This window comes from Calliphora vicina, chromosome 3 (genome assembly GCF_958450345.1).
Source record: "Calliphora vicina chromosome 3, idCalVici1.1, whole genome shotgun sequence".
Classification (NCBI taxonomy): Eukaryota; Metazoa; Arthropoda; class Insecta; order Diptera; family Calliphoridae; genus Calliphora; species Calliphora vicina.
The window spans coordinates 53,973,125-53,998,065 of record NC_088782.1 but is presented as its reverse complement, the minus strand read 5'-3'; the positions used below and the strand labels follow the sequence as shown (position 1 = coordinate 53,998,065).

The 24,941-nt window shown below is 31.0% G+C and overlaps 1 protein-coding gene across 3 annotated transcripts in view; it reads left to right on the top strand.

Annotated features, from left to right (window-relative positions):
• Ae2 (Anion exchanger 2) overlaps window positions 1-24,941 on the top strand; it is a 152,126-nt gene that overhangs the window by 113,023 nt on the left and 14,162 nt on the right. For 2 of the 3 annotated variants that reach the window (XM_065502970.1, XM_065502971.1), the window contains exons 4-13: window positions 4,588-4,739; window positions 4,858-4,982; window positions 6,028-6,154; window positions 6,402-6,563; window positions 9,821-10,063; window positions 10,160-10,300; window positions 14,507-14,677; window positions 20,217-20,408; window positions 20,476-22,172; window positions 22,653-22,847. In XM_065502970.1, coding sequence (XP_065359042.1) covers window positions 4,588-4,739; window positions 4,858-4,982; window positions 6,028-6,154; window positions 6,402-6,563; window positions 9,821-10,063; window positions 10,160-10,300; window positions 14,507-14,677; window positions 20,217-20,408; window positions 20,476-22,172; window positions 22,653-22,847 — 3,205 coding nt within the window. The remainder of the gene's footprint in view (window positions 1-4,587; window positions 4,740-4,857; window positions 4,983-6,027; window positions 6,155-6,401; window positions 6,564-9,820; window positions 10,064-10,159; window positions 10,301-14,506; window positions 14,678-20,216; window positions 20,409-20,475; window positions 22,173-22,652; window positions 22,848-24,941) is intronic. The other variant, XM_065502972.1, reaches the window with a different exon arrangement.

Sequence of the window (24,941 nt, the reverse complement as noted above, 5' to 3'; positions counted from 1 at the left end):
GAACCACTTGATATTGGCAATTGTTATTTGTTCTTTTAATACTGCACAATTCTTGAGTATGTTGAAAAGCTAAATGAAAATCAGTAATGAATTAAAATGAAAATGGTTCACAAATATAAATTTAGCCTTTTTATTTACTCTTTAGTCTCGAAATTTTTAGCCTTTTTTAATTTCAAAAAAGGCTATTTTGAAATTAAGAAAAAAGCCACGAAGCTAAAACCAAAATTTCGAGGCTAAAGAGTAAATAAAAAGGCTAAATTTAGCCTCAAAAAGGCTAAACTGGCAACACTGCTTGGTACCGTAAATAGAACGAAAGAGCTAAAAATCCCATTTTGAGATTTTACAACTTTGTTTTGTATTTTTTTCCAAGGTCGTTCTTAAAACATCTATTCTAAGTATCCTCTATTGACGTTCCAAGTACCAAGAAAAAAAATGAGTTCAATTCTAATTTTTAAATCAAATTATCCTTTATCTATTAACAATTCCGTTAATAAATTCATAGGCTTAATTCTTTAGTATTTTAAGTGTATTGAATTCATTTTCAAATTTTGTTACAATAACAACATACATGCTAAATTTACACTCAAAGTCAGCATATACAATTGTCTGAAAATGAGCGAATTCATTAAATTTTTTTTTTTAAACAAACACAAACTGCGAAGCGTTTTGCTTGTCTGCAGATACACCCAGAGTCGGGAATCGAACCCGCAACCCTAAGATTAATAGTCCAGCACACTATCGATTGGTTTATGCGGCTTTGCGAAGTAGTAATAAATCTAAAAAATTTCTGCCGTTTTCGATTTTTCCTGATTTTTTAAAAACAAAAAAAAAAAATGCTATTTTCTCGTAAAAAATATATTTTTTGCTTAAATTTGTAATTATAACTCCGAAACTACTGTGCCGATTGAAACGCAATATATATATATGTGAAAATTTGTACATAGCATGGGAAAAATGTTTTCAAAATACAACCATTCAAAAGAAGAACATTAACTACTATATTTTATGAATATCAAACAAAAAACTAAAATTTTGTGAAAATTACGGAATTCACTTAATTGTAAATAAATTTTTAAAGAACCCACTGATTTTTATGATCGATATCTCATTTGATTCGTATTACATGTGGGTTTGCGATAAAGTAATAAATCTAAACAATTTGTGCCGCTTTCGATTTTTCCTGATTTTTTTAAAACAAAAAAAAATTGCTATTTTCACGTAAAAAATATATTTTTTGCTTAAATTTGTTACTATAACTCCGAAACTACTGAGCCGATTAAAACGCAATATATAAAGGGATTAAAGAATATGTAAATTTAAACTTTTTTTAAGTTTACTTTAATAATATCATAGATGGGCACTTTGCAATACCACTACTTTTTCAGTATATATTTTATTTTACTGGTACATCGTTACCAGTAAATTTTTACTGATTACTTAAAAAAAAATCAGTATTCAGTAAATTTTACTGATTACTGAAAAAAAAAATCAGTATTCAGTAAATTTTACTGATTACTGAAAAAATTTTTACTGAAATTTTACTGAATACTGTAAAAAAATCAGTAAAATTTACTGATACCCTTTGAAGTACCATTACTTACTAAGTACTTGCCTTCAATGACATTTCCGTGTTAATATTGACATCAATTGAAGTTTTTATTTTTTAATTTTTTGTGAAAATCTCTAGATACTGCAATTTTACTGATTACTGAAAATAATTTCAGTAATCATGATTATGATTAATGATTACTGATTTTTTTTTTCAGTAATCAGTAAAATTTACTGAATACTGATTTTGTTTTTCAGTAATCAGTAAAATTGACTGAATACTGATTTTTTTTTCAGTAATCAGTAAAAATTTACTGGTAATGAAACTTATATTTCATTACCAGTAAGCATTTACTGATTACTGAAACGCTTACTGCAGTAAAAAAGTAATGCAGTATGCCCATGTATGAATAATATCGGACTAACCGTTTTTGAGTAATCATCAGGGAAACCGAAAATATGCTCTAAAAAAATCGTTTTAAGCGCTTTAAATATGCAGTAAAAACTTTAAAATATTCTCGTAAAATTTAAAAAATATGCTCTTAAAAAACAAACTTTTACATAATTTTTAACCAAAAAATATACTTTTATTTAAAAAAATCAATACAATGCATTTCTAAAAAGGTAAAGTAACATAAAATAAACAAAAATAACATAAACTAAAACAAGTATAACAAAAAATAAATTCAACATAAAACATTAAGTTATGAAAAGGATTCGAGAAGTATTTTTTGATGATATTTTATATAAATATAAAGTCACTTCTTCAATTAAGGTTATTATTGCAATAAATTACAAAATGTTGACTTAAATTTTCAAATAAAAATCGTTGTCTATTGGATCTGAAAACATTTTTATACATAGAAAATATTCTTTCGACATCAACTGATGTTAGAAGCAAATTTAAAAGACAATATTTTTTAACACTTAGAACGGTTAAGTTTGAATTAGAACTAAAATTTGATATTTAGATGGCGTTATTATTAAAATAGTGCTTATTTTATATTAAAAAAAAGCCATCTATTTTGTCAATTTTGAATTTCAAACAAAGGAAGTAAAAACCTGTAACAGAACAGCGAAAAATAAGTAAGACAAAATTTGTTTTTGATTAAGTCAAAATATGCTATTAAACAGTAAAATATGTCCTAAAATGCAAAAATATGACATAAATATGCTCTTAAAACAAATATATGCTAAAATATGCATTTAAGGGTAAAATATGCAAAAATATGCACTAACAAATCGATGCCAAAATTCTTAAATAGTTCTGAAACGTGTAAATATCTTATCCTTGTGCTCATTAGACTCACCAGAAGAAACATGCATTTGCATATTTTGGTTTCCCTGGTAATCATTAATTATGTAGAGAAACGTCTTAAAAAAATCACAATTTTAATTAAAAATAATAAATTCATAGAATATAAAATTTGGACCATATTTGTACTACTGGAACCACAATACATCAAAACTGTGTAGTGGTTTAAAAAGCCTCTATAATTATACCCTACACCACCATAGTGGGGAGGGTATTATGCGTTTGTGCAGATGTTTGTAACGCCCAAAAATATTAGTCTAACACCCACCTTAAAGTATACCGATCGACTTAGAATCACTTTCTGAGTCGATTAAACGATGTCCGTCCGTCCGTCCGTCTGGTTGGCTGGCTGTCCATGTAAACCTTGTGCGCAGAGTACAGGTCGCAATTTTGAAGATATTTCAATCAAATTTGGTACATATTACTTTTTCGGCCCAAGGACCAAGCCTATTGAAACTGGCTGAAATCGGTCCATTATTTCACCTAGCCCCCATACAAATGTCCCCTCGAAATTGGACTTTATCGGTCATAAATGTTTAATTTATCCATGTATCTACACAAATTTCGCTCCAAATAAGTTTTATATATACAAAATTTATGTCACCAAATTTTGTTACGATCGGTCCATAATTAGTCATAGCTCCCATATAGACCCGCTTCCGAAAATCACTTTAACGTGCATAAATCGCTTAAAAATGTTGGTATACACACAAAATTTAACATAGTTAACTTTAATATAGACATAAATCACACGACCGAATTTGATGGTGATCGGTCCATAATTGGTCATAGCTCCCATATAAGGCCCACTTCCGAAAATCACTCAAAAATATAAATTATTGAAATTTTAAAAGAAAAATATTTTTACTCATTTACTTGGTGTAGGGTATTATATGGTCGGGCTTGACCGACCATACTTTCTTACTTGTTTTTTTTTTGCGATTTTGTTGCCCTGCTATTTTTCTCGTAATCGTTGGTGGTCTATTAGATTCGGGACAGCTAGATGCATTACTGTTACTCCTTAAGTATTTGTATTATTTAGCTTCTAACATTTTAAATTGTTAATCTACCAGATGGAAATTTTTGTATAAATTCTTCATGACCTTCACGACTTTGTCAGCTGCTTAATAACACTTTCTGACATTTTCATATTTTCTACCATACAAAATCAGCAAGTTATCAGTAGATTTCAAAAATATTTAGTTTAAAATATATCAACTCCACAACAAACCCTTAAATAAAATAAACATAAAAGTTGCAACAACCATCAACAAATTTAGAATTTGTATGGTCATTTCAAGTTATTAACTTCTTTTATATAAATAAATATAGATTTTAGCATTAGCTAGCAAATTATTTAAGAGATCTTACAGTTACTGTATTAATCAGCTTCAGAAATTTCATGGAGGTATTCAATGTAAAACTTGTACCATGATGACGTGTACCAAAACAATCACGCATGACATTGTCGATGAGAAAATATTTCAAGCTGCGCTTGATCAGTAATTGTTAAGCTCAAAACTATTAAAAATGTAAATATTTTCTTTAAATTATATTATAGTTAATTAATCTCCAAATAGAGAAACATATAGTACTAAGAATAAAATACACGATAACTAAAATCAAAACAATTAATCTCCAAATAGAGAAACATATAGTACTTAGAATAAAATTCACGATAACTTAAATTAAAATATTTCTTTTTTTTTATATATATTTTCCAGTACATCGTACAAAAAATCTAAATAGCGATCTTAATATAGAGGAAGATTCAGAATATGAACATAATAATGATTCATCAAATGCACAAAACTACGATGATATACCAGAAGATTTTCCCTTAGTTTCCGAACGTGCTGGGCATGGTGATCATTCGGTAGGTGTTTACGTCTATTTAACAGTACTTTTGATTGGAATTATTGAAATTCTATTTAAATATACTGCATATATTACGAGAGTAAGTTGAAAATAATTGTATAACAACATGTTTATAGGATAATTCGGCTGATGAGAAACACGTACAATTTGGTAAGAAGAAGGCAACTGTTGTTACACCCCCTAGTTTAAGCTATGATGAACAACCCAACGACAATATACACGAACGTAAAAGAAGAAAAAGGTAAACAATTAAACACTAAATGATAAGGGAAAATAATAAAACATTTACAGCAGGGCTGCCATGTTTTAGAGAATTTATCCCGTAGTTGGCGAAGTTTAACTAAAAAGATTATTATCATAATTTGAACAATTTAATACACCGATTTCCTCAATGCCCATTTTTTTAACATTATAGTTTTTATTAGAGTTTTGCCGCTCTGAATTAAAACGCTCTTTTTGTTTAGTAATTCAGTTAAAGGTTGTACTGCAACTACCAAACTATAATAAAATCTACAAACATTCCACCACTTCTAGGAGATTTTCCAGAACTAGTAATTTTTCCAATAATTTAGGGTTACAACTAGTAGTATAACATTATTTTAACACTTGCATGTCCTAAGCAAGGGGGTCAATTGACCCTTTTGGATTACAATGAGACTGTCCGATAGCTGGTCCAAAGTAGTCAATGAATTAACATACCGGATACATACCGGTTAACTAGCTAGTAGATACCTAACTGGTAATTGACAGCAAATAGTCAGTTAAAAAGTCATCTAATTGTCATCAGAAGTAAACGATTGCTTGTAAACAAATCTTCCTCCGACAACTCTCCAATAGATTACTTCTGGTGGATAATATAACTACTTTCTAAAGTATACAAAATAAACGTTTAAAGTGACTACACTCTAGGTTACCCAGAGACACTTATGTGACAAATACCTTCACCCTAGATTACATGGGATGTATAAATATATAAATTGGAGTCATTCATTGACAATGTATCCCTTCATTGACTACTTGCTTAACTACTGAGATAATTCATAGCGATACATCTCTAGACTGCGTCGCTATAAACATTCTTGCCTTAATTTCTTTTAAAGTTAAAATTTTTTCCCAATATTGGGAATAAAAGAAAAAAATATCTGGAAGCCCTGACTTACACCTACTATTATACACTTGATTTAACTAACACAATGAAATTGGTATTATGATTGCTATTTTTATTTTATTTAATTTTTCTGTTTTGTTTTCTTTTATTTTTTTTTGTTTCTGTAACATGCTTTCAGCCGCCATCAATATTATAGACAACGTAAATTTTCCCATCAAGACAGCGTGGAAGCCAAAAAAGTTACTGAAGAAAACGGCGATGCCGGCAATCATAAAATATCAGCACCGGAAGATGCCTCTTTGGAGGTAAATATTATTTGAAATTGTTTACAATTCTTAAGTTAGTAATAAATTGTTATCCATATTTTTTCATTTCCATATCTACCATTATTATTTGTAAACATTTGTGTTTTTTTTTTTGCATTATCCTAATAAAAAATTAAAACATAATTAAAGACATTTCCGAAGGCCACCCAGGTTAATGATTTATCTTAAATTTCTATTAATATTTCAATGAAATAATTTTGTTTTGTTTTACAATTTTGTTATTTAGGAAGCGGATCTTAATGAATTAAGATCACATCGTTCAGATGATCCCAGAGCGTTGAGAAGGCACAAAATCCATCATTCTTCAATAAAATTGCGGGAATTACCACAAATAAGTGTAGCTGGTTTGCAACAGGCTAAAAAAATATTAGATCATAGTCCGCATGAGGTAAGTTTTTTAAAGTTAAATATTTATGTATATAAACTTTCACACTCAAGCATCATTTTCCATTATCATTACTTAGAGAATTATTAATAATAGAAGTGTAAAGTTAGTTGTCTAAATGCTCTATTAAAAAAATATTGGGATTTGAAATGTAAAGGTTATATGAAACTTATTTGTATTTGAGAAGGCTTTAAATTTAGAGAAAGCTGGAATTACATAACTCTCCTCCAACGGCTTATGTATGAATATCAAGGAGCTATATTGCGCTACATATATTAGATGAAGTACTGAAGTAAAGCTGCAGATTAATACTGAACGTAACCTATTCCTATTACAATACTCTAGGAGGCTCTAGGCCTGCTGATTCAATTTAATGGTATTAGAATGACTCTTGTATTTTTTAGAATCTGAAGAAGCCACGATAATCATGCGGTATCCAGCAACCGCGGAATTAATAATGTTCTTATAAATTTTTTTCTAAAGCTGTGAGGAACGAGAACATGGGTAACGTATCCAGAAATATTCAACCATATAGAGTTTATGTAGAATGGAATAAATACATAGAAAGGAAGGAGAGAGAAATATCAATAAAAAAAATATAAACAAAATGTATCTCTTTTCACAAATATTTTGAAACAATAATAAAATACATTCTCATGAATTAGTTGTCATCTATGGTATTGTTCTGGTTACATTCGGGAAAACGAAAATTTTTAAAACTTTTAAAGGTTTTTTAAGCAATTTGTACAAAATATTCTGCTTTTTAGCTGACCGAACCTAATAATGCTTCTTATTTTGAGAGTAATCTCAGTGTTATTTTGGGCGATTGTTTATTTTCGCATTGTTTTAAGCAACTATTTTCAAACCCTCTGATGATTTAGTTTTGAAATATAACTTGGAGGAGCAGAGTATGATTTCGAAGTCTTTGAAGTGTTATAAATGTATAGGGGCCATTATAGGGAACCACTGACTTGTTCTTGAATAAAATATTAAAAAAAAATTTAAAAAAAAAAATCTGAAAATGTGCAATATTTTTGAAGGTCTAAGTTTTAAAAATGGCATATTTCTATTAAAATTTTTTTTGAAGGACTGAGTTTTAAAAGTGGCATATTTTTGAATCCAATTGAGATATTGACTTGAAATTTGTTTGTAAGATCAAAAATTAACTTATCTAAACAAAAAAAATTTGTTCGGAATAAATGTGGATCAAATTGTTTCTAATATTTGCAATCCTATTAAAATTTTGATGCAAATTTTGGTTTTAGAAACTCTATAAATATTTAATATGTAATAAAATCTTTATTAACGAAACTCAATGACATTTTCAAAGTTTTTTAAGTTTGTCATTCTAAATAAAAAAATATAAAAAAACTTGTCAAAGGGTTAAAGGGAATCCCGCAATTCCTAAAAATTTTAGCAAAAATCCCAAAAATGGTATTTTGCCCACATTTCCATCGGGGCTGGGAAAATACTTTAGAGATAAATAGGGAACACATCAGGGTTTCCAAATCTGCTTTCTGTTTTCTGATCCCAGCTTTGGGTTTTTTGAACCTGTGGCCGAAATTTGAAATTTTGATAAAAAATAGGTCAAATTCCGCAGGGCGTAGAGCCGACATGTTCGAAAAATAGGACATGGTTTATATACCAAAATGTTCACGGTAAAGAAGCTTTATAGAAAAACATAAAATTGTTATACGTTCTTAAAGAAAGTTGTTCTTAAAAAGAGTTGAGTTCAAAAAGCAGCAAAAATTTACTATTTTTTTAATTTTTAAATTGAAAATCGGTTATTTTTTGGATTTGTAATTGATATTGCTCTGAAATCTTTTGTATGTTATTGGTAATTTAGTTGTCTAACTAACAAAAAAAACTCGTGTCCATTCGGTCCAAAAGTGCGCCCAATATTTTTAAAAAAGCAGACCAAGGTATGGAAAAATTTTTAAAATTTCAATTTTGAAATGCCTATAACTCGGACATTATAAGAGATAATAGCACCCGAATTTGTTTTATCATTCCAAAAAAAATTAAAAAAATTGAAAAAACTTTTTAAAAAAAAAATTAGAAAACAATATGGAAAAAAAAATTATATTTTGTTTAATAAAAATATTTAAAAAAAAATATTTTTAAGTGTAATTAGGTAAAGGGTATATAAGCTGTCTTACTTGTTTTAAGTTCAGTTATCCATATAGGGATATTATCATTCAGAATACAGAAGGTTGATTTCAGTTAAAATTTAGAACCAACCTGCAGTTCATTTTCAAATAAATATTAAATCGACTGTTAAAATTTAGAACCAAACCTGCAGTTCATTGAACTAGTTCCGCTACGTTGAATTAGTAAGCCACTGAGAACTACTACTATTGAATTTCCAACCCACGACTAACGTTATTGACTGGTGAATTTAACACGAGGATCTCATTGCAGGTGGCACAGACATGTCTGTCCAATTTTGCCCCACTTTTTCGGTCATAGCCGTCTTATTTCATCAATAGGGCATCGAATGTTGTCTTCTAAATAATCAATCGTTGCTGGTTAATCAGCATTGATCACATGTTTGACATACTCCACAAAAAGTAGTCCAAAGGTGTCCAATTACACGAACGAGGAAGCCAATTCACAGGTTGATTACTTGAGATAATTCGGTCACGAAACGTTTGGCTCAACAAAGTTATGGTTTCACCTGTATGGCATGTTGCTGTATGGCAACATGTGCCAACAAGATGGCACAACACATCTTGTTGGGATGATTTCTCCTCCAAATAGATTGCAATGACAGGTGGAATAAAATCACGAATTATTTGGCTGTAGCGTTCGCCATTCACGATAATGTTGACACCGGTTTGGGACTTAAGGTAAAATGGCCCGGCATGTAAACCGCACCAAGCAGTTATTTTTTGGATGTAATGGAGTCCCAAGAGCCTCAGGAGTATTGTGCTCTCTCCAAAAAAACACAATTCTGCTTGTTTACTTTCGCGTTAGTGCAGAAATGTGCCCGCTGATGACTGATTTTCAAAGTAAATATGGATAATTGGGTAGCGTTGTTCTATTCATGATAATTTGCCAGTTAATAAGTATACATAATATGGAGAATTATTTAATTTAAATTCAGATTAATGAGGATTCACAGCAATATGCAACTGCAAATCACTTCAGCTCAGTTTAGGAAATTTTTTGTAGAAATTATTTTTGTTTTTTTTTTTTAATTTTATTTTTAAAATGTAAAGTACAATATAATAATTCTATTATTTAAAACATAAATTTAGATCTTTGTGCAACTTGATGAACTTATCGGCGCTGGTGAGGATCGCGAATGGAAGGAAACAGCTCGTTGGATCAAATATGAAGAAGACGTACAAGAGGGCTCAGATCGTTGGGGCAAACCTCACGTAGCATCCCTCTCCTTTCATTCCTTGCTTAATTTGCGTCGCTGTCTAGAAACCGGTGTAGTGCTATTGGATTTGCATGAAAAGGATTTGCCTGCCGTTGCATATCGTGTTGTCGAACAGGTAAATAAAAAAATTATAACAACCAAATAATATAAAAATTAAATACTCCATATAAAAGACAATTGACCAGTTTATTTATGTATTTGTATTGTGCAGATGGTCGTTGAAGATTTAATTAATTCCGATGATAAACCATCTGTATTGCGTTCTTTGCTGTTGCGCCATCGTCATGTGAATGAACATCAAAGTGGTTTTCCATTTACGAAACGCAAATACAACAGTTACACCAGTCTACAGGTATGTTTTGTAAATCCTTTTTCAAATTATGATCATATATACTCGTAATCTTTTGCAAAATACATGCCATCGTAACTACATTATTATACTTCCTTGTGTTTTTATTTAAATTTTATTTTTTTAAATCCATTATTTGATTTTTGTGTTGTACTTGTTCGTATTTCATTACCATTGATGTCTGATGATTATCATGTTGGTATAAGTATGATTGGTAGTATGTAACTCTATACATACTTACCTTAATACTGTGCCACATTTGAATATTTATTTTTTTATAAAATTTATATTTATTTTCAATTCTTTTGCTGTCTATCATTAATCATTGTAATATTTTTTTTTATTTCTTTTTTTATGTTTTCGCTCTTTCTTTACTTTATCATATAAACTCGTATAAGTATATCTATCTATCTACTCTATATATTGAATTGGCTTTTAAATTAATTGGCTTTTTGTAATAATTGTAAATACGCAGTTTTTATTTTCATTTTTGTAATTTATTGTTAATTGTATCACATTTAAATTTATGTGTTTTTCTGCTTACGGAGTATGTGTTTCTCTTTTTTAACAAATAGAAAATTTTCAAAATTTTTCTGTAGTTTTTAAGGTTAACAGTAAATTAAGTTTAAGTTTTTTAAGAAATTTTTACATACATACTTATTTTTTAAAAAATACTTTTACAAAAATGTGTCAATAAGTTCCTTTTAAATTTAAGTGTGGCTCTTATTTTTCACCAAGGTCTAAAATTATCCGTCATCTAAACATAAACTTCTTAAATTTGATAAAAATCGGAGGGGCTGCGAATTATAAACGAAATAATATTAATTAAAAAACGAAAAAAACGAAAAATTGCCCTAATTTTTCACTCCAACATAATGAAAAACTCAAATGTTAGGAGTTGATTAAAAAATATCTATAAAATTTACTATAATACATAAAATAAATTGTATAGAATTTAACATGTTTGGCTTACCTGTCTCTGTATTCAACTTATGTTGACTCGAATTGTTCTTATACCCTTCACCTTCATAAGTTTGTCATTCCGTTTGTAATTTCTACATTTTTTATTTCCGACCCTATAAAGTATATATATTTTGAATCCTTATAGATAGCGGAGTCGATTAACCCAATTAAATTTTAAATTTTGTTTACCTAAAAATATTTAAAAAAAATTATTTTAAAGTATAATATAATAAGATTCGGCACAGCCGAATATAGCTCTCTTACTTGTTTCATTTAATTTTATTCGCAGTATGGATTTTTACAACATACGGCGATCAAACTTTTGCTAGTGAATCGATCGATACATCTGATTTTTTTGTACACGGATATCACATTACTACGGCCTTTACCACGAATAGGAATCTTGCTGTTTATGTGCGTGACAGTTCATTACATTAACCCCAGAACAACTTGAATAACATTGACCCCGAGTTACCAATATTTGGTCAAAACTAAAGATCTGCTCACAGACACAGATATGTGTTTTCTGTATCGGAGTCCAAACTTAGGAAGACATACTTCCCATAATGGATTCGATGCACTCTCCAATATCATCCCCAAAATTTTGAGTACATCCACACACAGAAATCACCACAGCTAGTGACTTCAATGTACATAATATATCCTTGCACCCATGGGATATTCTGATCATAGCACCATTTCCACCTCATTCTCGTATTCTGCCCTCAGGGGTTCCCCGAACGTTTCATTACGTGAAGGTATACTGGAATGAGCTCAAAAGTTTCTTTGATAATTTTAATTGGAAACTATGCTATGATATGGTAGTGAACAAGGTTCTGTTGGGGACGAAACTGAAGCAAATTGAAGGATAAATGTTGGTTCAATATAACTTGTCATGAGGCAAACAGAACAAAAAATTCGTAATTGGTGCAGAAACAAAAATCCCCTTACTGATCAACTCTGTAGACAGGCACGTAATGACTATACGAAGAAAATTAGAATACTTGATGCCACAAAAAATAGCAAACGTTTCTGGTCTTTTGTCAAGAGGATTCGGAACAACGCCGTTGTTGTAAACGAAGCTAAGGAAAACGCAAACCTTTTCTCAATAAATTCATTTCTTTCTTACTGCAATTAATCGGTGCCTGTGATACAAATTGTATTTTGTATAATGCCTAAAATGTTCTTCAGAACTCGCGCAGTTACGAAAGTTTTATCCGAACTCAAGTGAACAAATCCCCTGGTCCGGATTGTATTCCAGCACTTGTTTTATTAAAATGTTCCCCATCGCTGGCATGTCCACTTTAGGTCCTTTTTATCTTTCATATTAGTCTTAAATTTTTCCTCAACATTTCGAAAGCATTTGATCGGGTGTGGCAAGATGGACTAGTTCTGAAATTGATCTCGTTTGGTGTCGGGATAGAATTTTCTCGTGGACGTACTATAGATGGAGTTTGATCCGAGAACGTTAAATTGAGCTTTGGAGTCCCCCAGGGCTCTGGTTTTTCCTTCCCTTCCCTTTTTCTTTCCCTTTTTTTAATTTTCATGAATGATTTACTAAAAATCACTTCAAATCCGATTTATACTTTTGCGTATGACAGTAATATCTGTCACTCGTATTCATTTGACCATAGACCAATTCTTTCAGAGATTTAACTCTCAAGAATGAATATGGATTATTCGATAAATCATGACCTTATAATAATATCCGGATGGAGTGAATTGAGCCGAATTAATTTAAACGATCTCAATACTAAGTGTTGTCTATTGACACATGAAATTTCACCACAATCAATTCTTCGTAGGGATAATGAAACTGTTGGAGTTTCAGATAACCTTTCGATTGTAGGTACGAGAATACAGTATGACGTCCGTTGTAATCATCATATATTCGATGTTGCAAAGGCGCTTGGGTTTCTTGCGACGGTGTCGGACATATTTCTATGGGCCGAAGCTGCAAGGTCAGGCCTAGAGTTGCTGAACCCGGTACAAAGAAGGGCGGTTGATCTAAAAGTGAAACTGTGTTTAAACTGTTATCGTTTACAACTTTACAACATCGTCGGAATGTGTGCAGCTTATCCTTATTTTACAGATATTATCACGAGTGCTGTTTAGTGGATATAAGTAATTTCATACCTAAAACTCGCACTTTCATTCGGCACACACGACTATCACGCAGTTCGCATCCATTTGATATAAATTTGAGAATCGACGCACGACACATTATAGGGAAAATTCTTTTTTTCTTACCTACCAATTTATCAATTCACGTCAAACGTCCACGAATACTACTCCCTCTTTCCTCCATTTCATAACTTTATTTCCTAACATCAACACAATGCATAGGGATATCCCCTGAGTGTTCGTTATACAAATAAAAATATAATATATAAATACACTGAGTAAGATCAAATCACAATTCTAATAAAATTTCGATAATATTTTTTGTGAGTGATTTTAGGTTATGGACCTACATACATGGGTCCCATGACCAATTCTGAACCGATTGCCATGAAATATTGTCACGATTTTCTAATATTAGATTTTTTTTTTTAATATTTTCTGGATACCAAAATTTATCAGAGTTTTATGCTCGTTAACTTACTTTTATAAAGGTCCAATTAAAATTTTAAAATTTGCGTTTTTATACTAATTCAGAATTTATATGAATCGCAAATAATTGTTTGAACCACGTTATCAGACAATCCTTATATTTTAAAATCAATGGGTACATTAAATACAAAAACTAATTTTAATTGAATTTTAAATAAAATCTGCAACATTTAGATGACGGAGAATAAATTTGGGCCTCGAAATCATAAAAATTGTATTTTTTCAGCTTTTCAAGAAAATAATTTTTGTATCCAAATATACAGATACTTTTTGACACATTTTTTTTTTATAAAAAATTTCTCATTGCCTTTAATTTTGCAAATTCATTCTTCAAGCTTCACCATAAATAACATTTACTTTTAAGATATTATATGAGACAAAAAAAATTAAATAAACTTTTCATTTTTTTTAAATTTATTTTCTCTTTTTCCAAATCACTCGTTTGCAAACACAAATTTCATACTTAAACATAAATAAAATATAAAAAAAAATCATTCCAATAAAACATTGTAATAATGGAAAATTTTAATAAAAATTCCATAAATTTTACAACTCATATCCGTAATTGCACACATATATTTAAACAAAAAATTAATTAAAACAAATATTTATACATAAAATACCAATTAAAAGTTGCTATGGATGGGACACGATCATCAGCAACATTTACATCCTCAACAAGCAAATCGTCTGCATCCAAATGCACATCCACGACGCTCTGTTTGCGAAACTCTGAGCGCACCACCAATTGTAGTCGAACCAAATGCAACAAATCGCCGTCATTCCACGTTATCGTATTTGGGTGTAAATGTTTTAAATTTTCTAAAATTTTTCCTTAAGTTTGTTTAACTACTTATTTTTGATGAGCTTTCTTAACTATTTACTTGATTTTTTTTTTGTTAATTTTTTTATACCAACAAATAAATACATTTGTTTTTTGAAATGCTTCCTACCCAGTCTATATTTCCCCCCTCCAAAACAACATCATACTTAAATGTCGTTAGCAGCATGTCATTTTGTTTATATACATTTATTTATCTTGTTGTGAGTAAAAGACTTTTAAATAAAAGTCTCTAAATGACATGACTACATATATTGGTCATCAGATTTGATTATAGATAATTTTAATATTAAAAACTCATATAGCTCCAACTTTAATTTTAGTCGCTTTTTATTATTTCAAGTAGCATTTTTAGTACTAGATTGCTACTTTACTTTGAGGTATAAATTAAATTTAAATCTATTGCAGATAAGAACTGCTATTATTATTGTTCACATCTGCTAAAATGTTCCACCTTAATGTCGTAGAAGATTTTAGTATTTTCTTTATTCCATTTGAGTTTCAATATCATAAAGAAAATCAATTGTATTTAGTATATTTTTTATATGGATTTGGGTTATCTGAATCCAAAAAAGAATTGGAGGCACTAATCCATAGGTTGTAGGTTGTTATAAAACTCAGCAAGAACTTGCAAAATCATTGGCAGCTACTCAAGCAGAAATTTCATAACATTTGCGAGATACAGGATTCATCCAAAAGCAGGGAAATTGATGCTTGAACGCTATAAAAGAAAATAATTTTTGCATCGAATCATTAATTGCGATGAAAAATGGATCCATGGATCCAAAGCCAATATCCAAGGCTTTAGTTAATTATGTGTATTTGGTGGCAGCAAAACGAACCTATCTATTATGAGGTGCTGAAATCTGACAAAACCATCACAGGAATCCTGTGCCGAACGCAAGTGATTCATTGAGCATTGGCCGAAAAACACCCAGAATATGCGGCCAGACATGAAACAGTAATATTACATCATGACAAAGATAGGACACAATAGCGTGACCCTTAATAAACGAATGTTGGATTCTGGCCATTCTTACCCCCAGTTTGGTGAACATTAGTAAAAAAAATTATCCTGAAAAATTTTTAGGTAAATCGGTTGGGGATAAGACGTGCCGCAAGCCCTCTGAAGTTTTGAGATAATTTTTTTAACGGCAGTTTCAAATTTTTAAAAATATTTTTAAACAAATTTCAGAATTTTTTGATCATCTCATTGAGAATTATTGAGAATATAATAGGGAATAAAAATATGAAAAAATAATGAAAATATCTCTTATAGTTTTTCCGTACCTGCAATTTGTATTTTGAAATTTTCGAGAAAAATCAATTATTTGGCCATTTTTTGGCGAATGAGCTCTATTTTCTTACTGATATGAATTTTAAGTAAAACCTATTCAGACTATTAGACCAGATAATTCTAAATATACTCTGAAAGTTTTACTAAAATTAGAAAATGTTAAACCTTAACCCTTAAATGCATGATTTTTATTCTTATTTATACCCCTCACCTTCGTGAGAAGGGTATATATAAGTTTGTCATTCCGTTTGTAATTTCTACATTTTTCATTTCCGACCCTATAAAGTATATATATTCTGGATCCTTATAGATAGCGGAGTCGATTAAGCCAAGTCCGTCTGTCTGTCTGTCTGTCTGTCTGTTGAAATCAATTTTCTGAAGACCCCAGATATCTTCGGGATCCAAATCTTCAATAATTCTGTCAGACATTCTTTCGAGAATTTTGCTATTTAAAATCAGCAAATGGCTGAGATATGAGGAAAAAACGAAGACAACCTCGATTTTTGACCTATTTTTGACCTATATCTGGATTACTAAGACATTAATATAGACAATATGGATATCTAATGATAGATATTTCAAAGACATTTGCAACGACGTATATAAGACCATACAATGGACCTACAATGGATCAAAATCGGAAAAAAAATTTTAACCCGAATTTTTTTTCACAAAAAAAATTAAAAAAAAAAATTTAAAAAAAAAAAAATTAAAAAATTGAAATAACAATCGAAAACAATTTTGTTTCCAAAAAATGAAAAAAACAACTGAAAAAAAAATAAAATTTTGTTTACCTAAAAATATTTAAAATTTTGAAGAATAATTTGGTGAAGGGTATATAAGATTCGGCACAGCCGAATATAGCATTCTTACTTGTTTTTCTATAAAGTATCAAATATTTATTTGATTTTTATTTATTGTATTTCCTATAGCTTTAGTTCGATTTAGAATTTCTTTAGCTGAAACTTATCGTACTCCCTTTGATTTTGCTGAAAGAGAATCTGAATTAGTATTTAGCTTATATTCGTCTAAAATTAAGTGGACCTGGAATGTGGACAATTGGCAACAATATGCATTTAAGGGTTAAATCGTGAAGGTCAAATGTCAAATTTTTCAATTTTACAAAATTTTTAAAAATTTTAAAATGGAGTTTTGGAGCCTTAAAAAAAATTTTATTTTTTGGTCATAGATACATAGGTTAACGGTATCCTACGAAGACAAAAACTCATATACAATTAAAAATATGGATATATTTTAAGTAAAAATCAGCTTTTATTTTAATATTATTCAAAATATGTTAATTTTGTTCCTACATTTCTTGTTCTAGTTGCCTGAGACACGTTAATGGCCTGGCGAATTATTAATAACTTCATAATTTTTTGACCAATTTCTCATTAGAACGAAAATTACGTACACATTTCTATTCTTTTAATTTTAATGGCAACATTTTTACAAAAACTGAACAAATACATTTTTTCCCTTGTAAATGCATCTCAAAAATTCAACTCATAGTTCATAACTTGCCCCGTCCAACTACTATTTGTTTCGATTGATGTAAAACGTTCTCTCTGGGATACGCTTTACTTTGGAACAGAGTATCCGGAATTGGCTTGATTTGTTCATGGCCTCAAAAGTTCTTTTGGCTCGGAATCCATATATTGCCAGAAAGATGAGAAGAGGTCATAGCTAACAATGGCCCATATTTTGAAAAAATAAATGTACAAATGTTTCAAAAAAAAGCTAAAAATTTGAAAAAAAAATTCCGCTTCTTTATGTTATACATCCAATATTTACAATAGTATCGATTTCTAACCAACATTTTACATAGATAAGTAGTACCGGTAGATTTTGTGAATATCAGTCCATATTTGTACCCCCTTTTTGGTCCACTTCCAAAAATCACAACTTTGAATGACTTGTAATTTACACCCCACAGTGGGGTATATATAATTTGTTTGGTCAAAGGTCAAATCCTGTTGAAACTGGCTGAAATCGGGCCATTATTTCTCTATTTATAGCCCCCATACAAATGTCCTCCCGAAATTGGACTTTATCGGTCATAATTGTTTACTTTATATTGGTATCTACACAAATTTCGTTCCAAGTAAGGTTTATATACACGGAATTTATGTCAATAGTTTTAATTTTGATCGGTACATAATTTGTCAAAATTCCGCTTCCGAAAATCACTTGAACGTGCATAAATCTTCTAAAAATGTTGGAATACATATAAAATTCTGCATAATAACTCTCCCGCTTTCGAAAATCACTCACTCCGTCTGTCTGTTGAAATCAATTTTCTGAAGACCCCAGATATCTTCGGGATCCAAATCTTTAATAATTCTGTCAGACAAGCTTTCGAGAAGTTTCCTATTTAAAATCAGCAAAATCGGTCCACAAATGGCTGAGATATGAGGAAAAAACCAGGACAACCTCGATTTTTTACCTATATCTGGATTACTAGTCATTAATATAGAAAAAAAAATTTTAAAAACAAAAAAAAATTTTTAAATTTAAAAAAATTTTAAATTTAAAAAAAATAAAAAAATTAAATTTTAAAATAACCATTCGAAAAAAAATGTTTACATTTGGAAAAAAAATAAGTTTTGTTTACCTAAAAATATTTAAAATTTGTATTTTGAAATATAATTTGGTGAAGGGTATATAAATGACTATTATTTGGAAAAAACGTAAATCTAGTTATATAAATTATCATCTCCGGTGTACGTAAAACTGTTAAAGTGATCTCACTGACATAATGATTGGAGTAACTGAAATATGGAGTAACTGATATACTTCCACAGATTTTAGATTTTGTATGTTGTTAGAAGACATATTATATATATAAAAGAAAAATATGTATTTGAATCCTGAATTTTTGCAAAACCAGAAAAATAATGTTCCTCTCCTTGTAAACGCATCTTTAAACTTCAGATCCGATGAGCCAACAAACAATTTAATTGTAGTATTCAGAAAATAATTTGTTTGAGGGTGATTTTCCTTGGTAATGAGAGTAACCTTCGTTACAGAATAAGAAATAGCTATTACTACGCATCTGAAGTTTTAAAATCAGTGGTCGGCACTCATAGCCAACAGGAGCAGCATGCATATATGTCGACTATTCCTATTTACACAACACGAATGTGATTAAAACTCGTTATCAAATTATCAATTATCGAATGCTGATCTCAAGCCTGAACTTAATTATCCATAGAGATGAACGGTAGTAATTCAGTGGTTTTATGAAGAGGTCAAGAAAATCAGACAATTTATTTGCTAAATCTTAACTTGATAGTTACTGCAATAATCAAGATGTTTCGAAAGTAAATTATCTCTCTTCTTCTCTTCGCATCTTTATGGACACCAAAAAGGAGAATAGTTTAAAATAGTCTTCAATATTTCAGATCATGTCATAAATAAACATTACAGTTCATTTATTTGATATCTTTCTGAGTACTATACGAGAATTTTCCCGTGTTCGGGATAAGCGAATGTATAAAAATTGCCTAAACCAATTACCAATTTTTGTGATCACATAAACCCGAGAAGCACTCCCGATTGTACTGAAAGCTGTACGGAAGCAAACAAATAATAAAACTATGGTTTTTTAGGGCAGCTCTAATGAACATTGCACATGGTCAATAATTTTGAAATATTTTCTATGAAAAACATCTAGCAACGATAAACATACTACAGACTGTTGCTAGGTCAAGATTCTTACCAAAATATCCTGATTATATCAACCATATCGAATATACTCGCATAATTCACCTTTAACCTTGTATATATTATTAAGTACAAACAAGTCATACGATTTTTTTTGTTGTGTTATATTTGTTAATATGTATTTTTTGCTTTGTTTATTTATCAAGAACAATCCCTATTATTGTTACAAACCTTGTGTTTTAGAATACACACATAAATGAATATTTAAACAAAAAAAATCCTTATCCTTAACTTGTGTCTGTCTTTTTTTATGATAATAATAATAATAATGATAAATGGTTATTTGCTATTATTTTTCTATGGCTTTGTTTTCTTGCTTATAATTGTTAAAGTTGAAGCTTTTGTTAAAATCTATTTATTGTGTTGTTTTGGCATGTGAAATGAGTTTACTTTTTCTTGAGCTTAAACATTAACCTGGCAAAATTTGTTGAAATAATTAATCATGTTTGGTTGTTTTCTGTTTTGTAATTTTGATTTAGAATCTATCGGGCGATGATAAGAAGATTAAAATTATGCCTGCCTTGGAAATTGGTGGCAGCAAGAAAAGTAATGAATTGAAAATAGATATGAAAGATGATTTGTATTCATCATCCCAGGAAGATTTAAAGAAGCTACAAAATGATACCATACTTAGGAGGATACCAAATGGTGCAGAGGCAACCACTGTGTTGGTAAGTTTTGAAGGAAATTATATTATAAATGAATTATTTGAAATTTAGTTTTTTCTGTGTATTTTAGGTGGGTGCTGTTGATTTCCTGGAACAACCAACAATTGCCTTTGTGCGTTTGGCTGAAGGTGTGCCTATGCCTAGTCTTACCGAAGTTCCCATACCAGTACGTTTCATGTTCATTTTGTTGGGTCCACCCACTTTGGATTTGGATTATCATGAAGTCGGTCGTTCTATAGCCACCCTAATGGCCAATGAATCGTTCCATTCCATTGCTTACAAAGCAGATGATCGCAAAGATTTGCTATCAGCCATTAATGAGTTCTTGGATGACTCTATTGTCTTGCCACCTGGTAACTGGGATCGCCATGATTTGTTGCCATTCGAGGAGTTGAAAGCCAAAAAAGACTGGATTCGTTTGCGTAAGAACAAGGCTTTGCAAGTTAAGAAGGAGATGAAAGATAAAGCCAATCTACATAAAGAGGTTTTAAAAACTGCCATTGAAAAGAAGCAGGAAGATGCTAGTGATGATGATCGTGATAAGAAAAAACCGAGTCCCTTAGAGAAAACACACAGACTTTGGGGTGGTTTGCGCAATGATCTCAAACGTCGTTTGCCCATGTACAAAAGTGACATATTGGATGGTTTGAATACCGAGACCTTGGCCGCCACCATTTTTATGTACTTTGCTTGTCTGTCAACGGCCATCACATTTGGCGGTTTGGCTTCGGAAAAAACTCACAATCTTATTGGCATATCAGAAACCCTGTTAAGTACCTCCATTGTGGGAGTAATCTTTCATAGTTTGGCTGGACAGCCATTGGTAATTATTGGCACAACGGGTCCTTTGCTGTTGTTCGACGAGGCTTTGAATAATTTCTGCAAAGAAAACGGCATCAGCTTTTTAACAATCCGAGCCTATATTGGCATTTGGCTGGCAGTTATATCAATTTTAGTGTCGGCCTTAGAAGGCAGTGTCTATGTACGGCTGCTGACACGTTTTACCCAAGAAATTTTCTCAGCTCTTATTACTTTAATTTATATCATAGAAACTGTTATGAAATTAGTGTCTGTATATAAGAATCATCCACTTTTGGCTGATTACAATTTGCCACCACCCAGCTTAGGCCTTAATGCTACTTTAGATTTTATTAATTCTACCGCTGCTGAGGTGGTCAATGGCAATGAAACTGCAACGAATGAAACTATTACTTTAAATGTAGATTATAACAGTAATGTCAAAAGAAATATGCCAAATACCGCTTTGTTTTGTACTATTTTAACGCTGGGCACTTTTACTGTGGCCTATTACTTGAAACTTTTCCGTAATTCGCAATTCTTTGGTCGCAATGCAAGACGAGCTCTGGGAGATTTTGGCGTACCCATATCTATTACAATATTTGTAATGGTGGACTATTTTATACCAGCTGTTTATACTGAGAAACTAAGTGTACCAGAGGGTCTGTCGCCCAGTGATCCAAGTGTTCGTGGCTGGTTAGTGAGTTTGGGACCAATTGAGACTTGGATACCTTTTATGGCCGGCATACCTGCAATTTTAGTGTACATATTGATATTCATGGAATCGCATATTTCGGAATTGATTGTAGATAAACCAGAACGTGGCCTAAAGAAGGGTTCCGGTCTGCATTTTGATATTGTTCTTTTATGTTGTCTTAATACGTTCTGCGGTTTCTTTGGCATGCCATGGCATTGTGCCGCCACTGTACGTTCCGTGGCTCATGTTTCTGCTCTGACAATTATGTCGAGGTAAGTGTTGAGTTTTTTTCATTAACAAAAATAGCTTTTTAAACAAAAGTAAGTTTGTGTTACTTTTAACACAATTTAATGTTTGTGGGAGGAAACAAAATTTTCAGATCATCATCGGTCCTTAGCCATTGTAAATTTGATAAAACTTAAATTTTTAGTTTTTAAATTTGCCTCCATTTGTTTTTTATCTAAATTTAAAGTTAAATTTTATATAAGAATGGTACAAATTTGAATTTATATAAAAACCAAACTAAATCGAATTTTTAATTTCCAGAAAACTTAAAATTTTGTATGACCAAGTTTCAAATATTTTTTCGTTCGAATTTTTCGTTTCTTCACTTTACTTTTAATTTAACTTACTTTTTATTTTCTTTGTGCATTTGTTGAATAAAACAAAATTCTTAAATTAAAATTGTGCAAATGAAAAAATGCCAAAGTATGTATGAAGATTTTATTAACATTTCCATTTTATTTTTATAGAACACATGCTCCTGGTGAATCTCCACGTATAATTGATGTTAAGGAACAAAGAGTTTCGGGTTTCTTTGTGGCATTAATGATTGGTCTTTCGGTAACAATGGCACCGTTGCTGCGTCTCATACCAATGGCTGTGTTATTCGGTGTTTTCCTTTATATGGGTATTGCTTCAATGAGTGGAGTACAATTCTTCGAAAGGTAAGTCAATTAAATTTTGGTTTGTTTTTTTGTTTTCAGTAATTTTGTATGTGTACATTAGGGTGTTTCTGTTGGCAGCACAAATTATAGTGTCAGGGATAATTCCCAATTTTTGTAGTATTAATTAATGTTAATACTTATGAACATTGAGCTGAAAAAGTAACTTAGTCATCCAAAATTTTGTGAAAATCACGGACAATTGTATCACTATATATTTTTTTCGTACTCTCATATTACCCAAATCGGTTGTGAATAATGATTATGTCTGCGACTTTGCTTCTCATCGAACAATAAGTTATCAACAGGATGTGATGTTGTTATTGTTCCAGCACCAACAATTTCTGAGTTGACAGCCCTTGGCTGATTGAACTCGAGTCATTACAACCGACTGTTATGGGAATGAAATAGCTGCTGATCAGATGCCGATGGCTATTGAATATATTTTTTTTTTTCAGTATCTTTTTTCTTTATTGAAACTTTCTTTTTAGAAATTTACAAATAAGTATTCAAATCTTAACCTAAACTAAAACTAATGTTGTTATTGCCGCTGAAACGTCCAACATGAGTGCTCGTTAAATGATTATCTGGCCAGAACCAGTGTTTCCAATCGCCTGAGTCGTCATGACCCTCAAATGACAGCAACTCCCTGGCAAAGGGGTTTGGATGATCCATTAGTTTTGAAATGTATTTTAGACTGCAGACTTAAGATCCCTATGGATATTACTATTGCGAATGTACCATGGGGCATCTGTTATTGTCCTTAACAGTTTTGACTGCTTTCTTTGCAATTTTTCAACGTTAGATGAAGAGGCTGTTCCCCATAGCTGAATGCCGTATAGCCATATCGGTTTTATAGTTGTTTTGTACAAAAGCACTTTGTATTGCAAGTCTAGAGCAGACCGTGGGCCAATTAACCAGTACAGTTGGACTGACTTTAATTTTATTTGCGTAACCTTGGCTTCAATATCGTTGCACCATGTTAAACGGCGATCAAGATGGATACCGAGATATTTTACATGGCTCTGTTCTGGGATTTTGATATTATTTATCTGTATGGAAGGGCAACTTTCTCGTCTTAAAGTAAATGTAACGTGAATAGATTTTGTTGCATTGACCTTAATTTTCCATTTGTCCAGCCTGGAGTTGTTCAGAAGCTATTACGGGGTTTTCATGTGTACTTAAAAAAGCGGTATCATCCGCAAATGTAGATGTGTGAGTCAATGCGCTCGTAGGCATATCTGCAGTATATAAAATATATAGGAACGGCCCTAGAATACTTCCCTGTGGTACACCAGCGGTTTTTTTCGACGTGTTGAGATCACATCCTTTGATCTGATTTGGAAAGATCTTTCTTGTATGTAATTTTTAAGCAGTTTATGTAAGTCGCAGGTAGTGATCTAGTAATTTTGTGTATTAGTCCATTGTGCCAGACTTTATCGAAGGCTTGAGATATGTCAATAAATAATGCGGAACAATACTGCTTGCTCTCGAAGGTTTTCCGAATAAGTGTAGTTATCCGATGTACCTGTTCGATAGTACTATGTTTCCTTCTGAAACCAAATTGATGGTCAGGAATAATGCAATTTTTGTCAACGTGCACTATAAGTCTCTCAAGTAACAACTTTTCAAAAAGGTTTGAGAATATTGACAATAGGCTAATGGGACGGTATTATGTCACTTGAGTGACATCTTTTCCCGGTTTCGGTATCATAACTATATCAGATATTTTCCATGAGGATGGAAAATATCCAATACGTAGTATTGTATTAAATATGAACAAAATAATTCTCAGTGCTGAGTTGGGCAGATTACTTATCATCGTGGTAGTAATTGTATCTATACCAGGTGATTTTCCAGCCTTAAGACCTTTGACCGTCGTCCTCACGGCAGAGAACCGGAATTTTAGTGGGGCTGGCACCACATTATTTATGACATTATCTCTAATATATGAATTTGTATCATTTGGGGTAAATACATTCTCCAAGTGATTGGCAAATGCTTCGATTTTTTCTGAAGATTGAATATATTAGAAATATTTCGGTAGCTAGTGAATGATTGGAGATATCTTAATGAAATTTCACATACTCAGTGCTA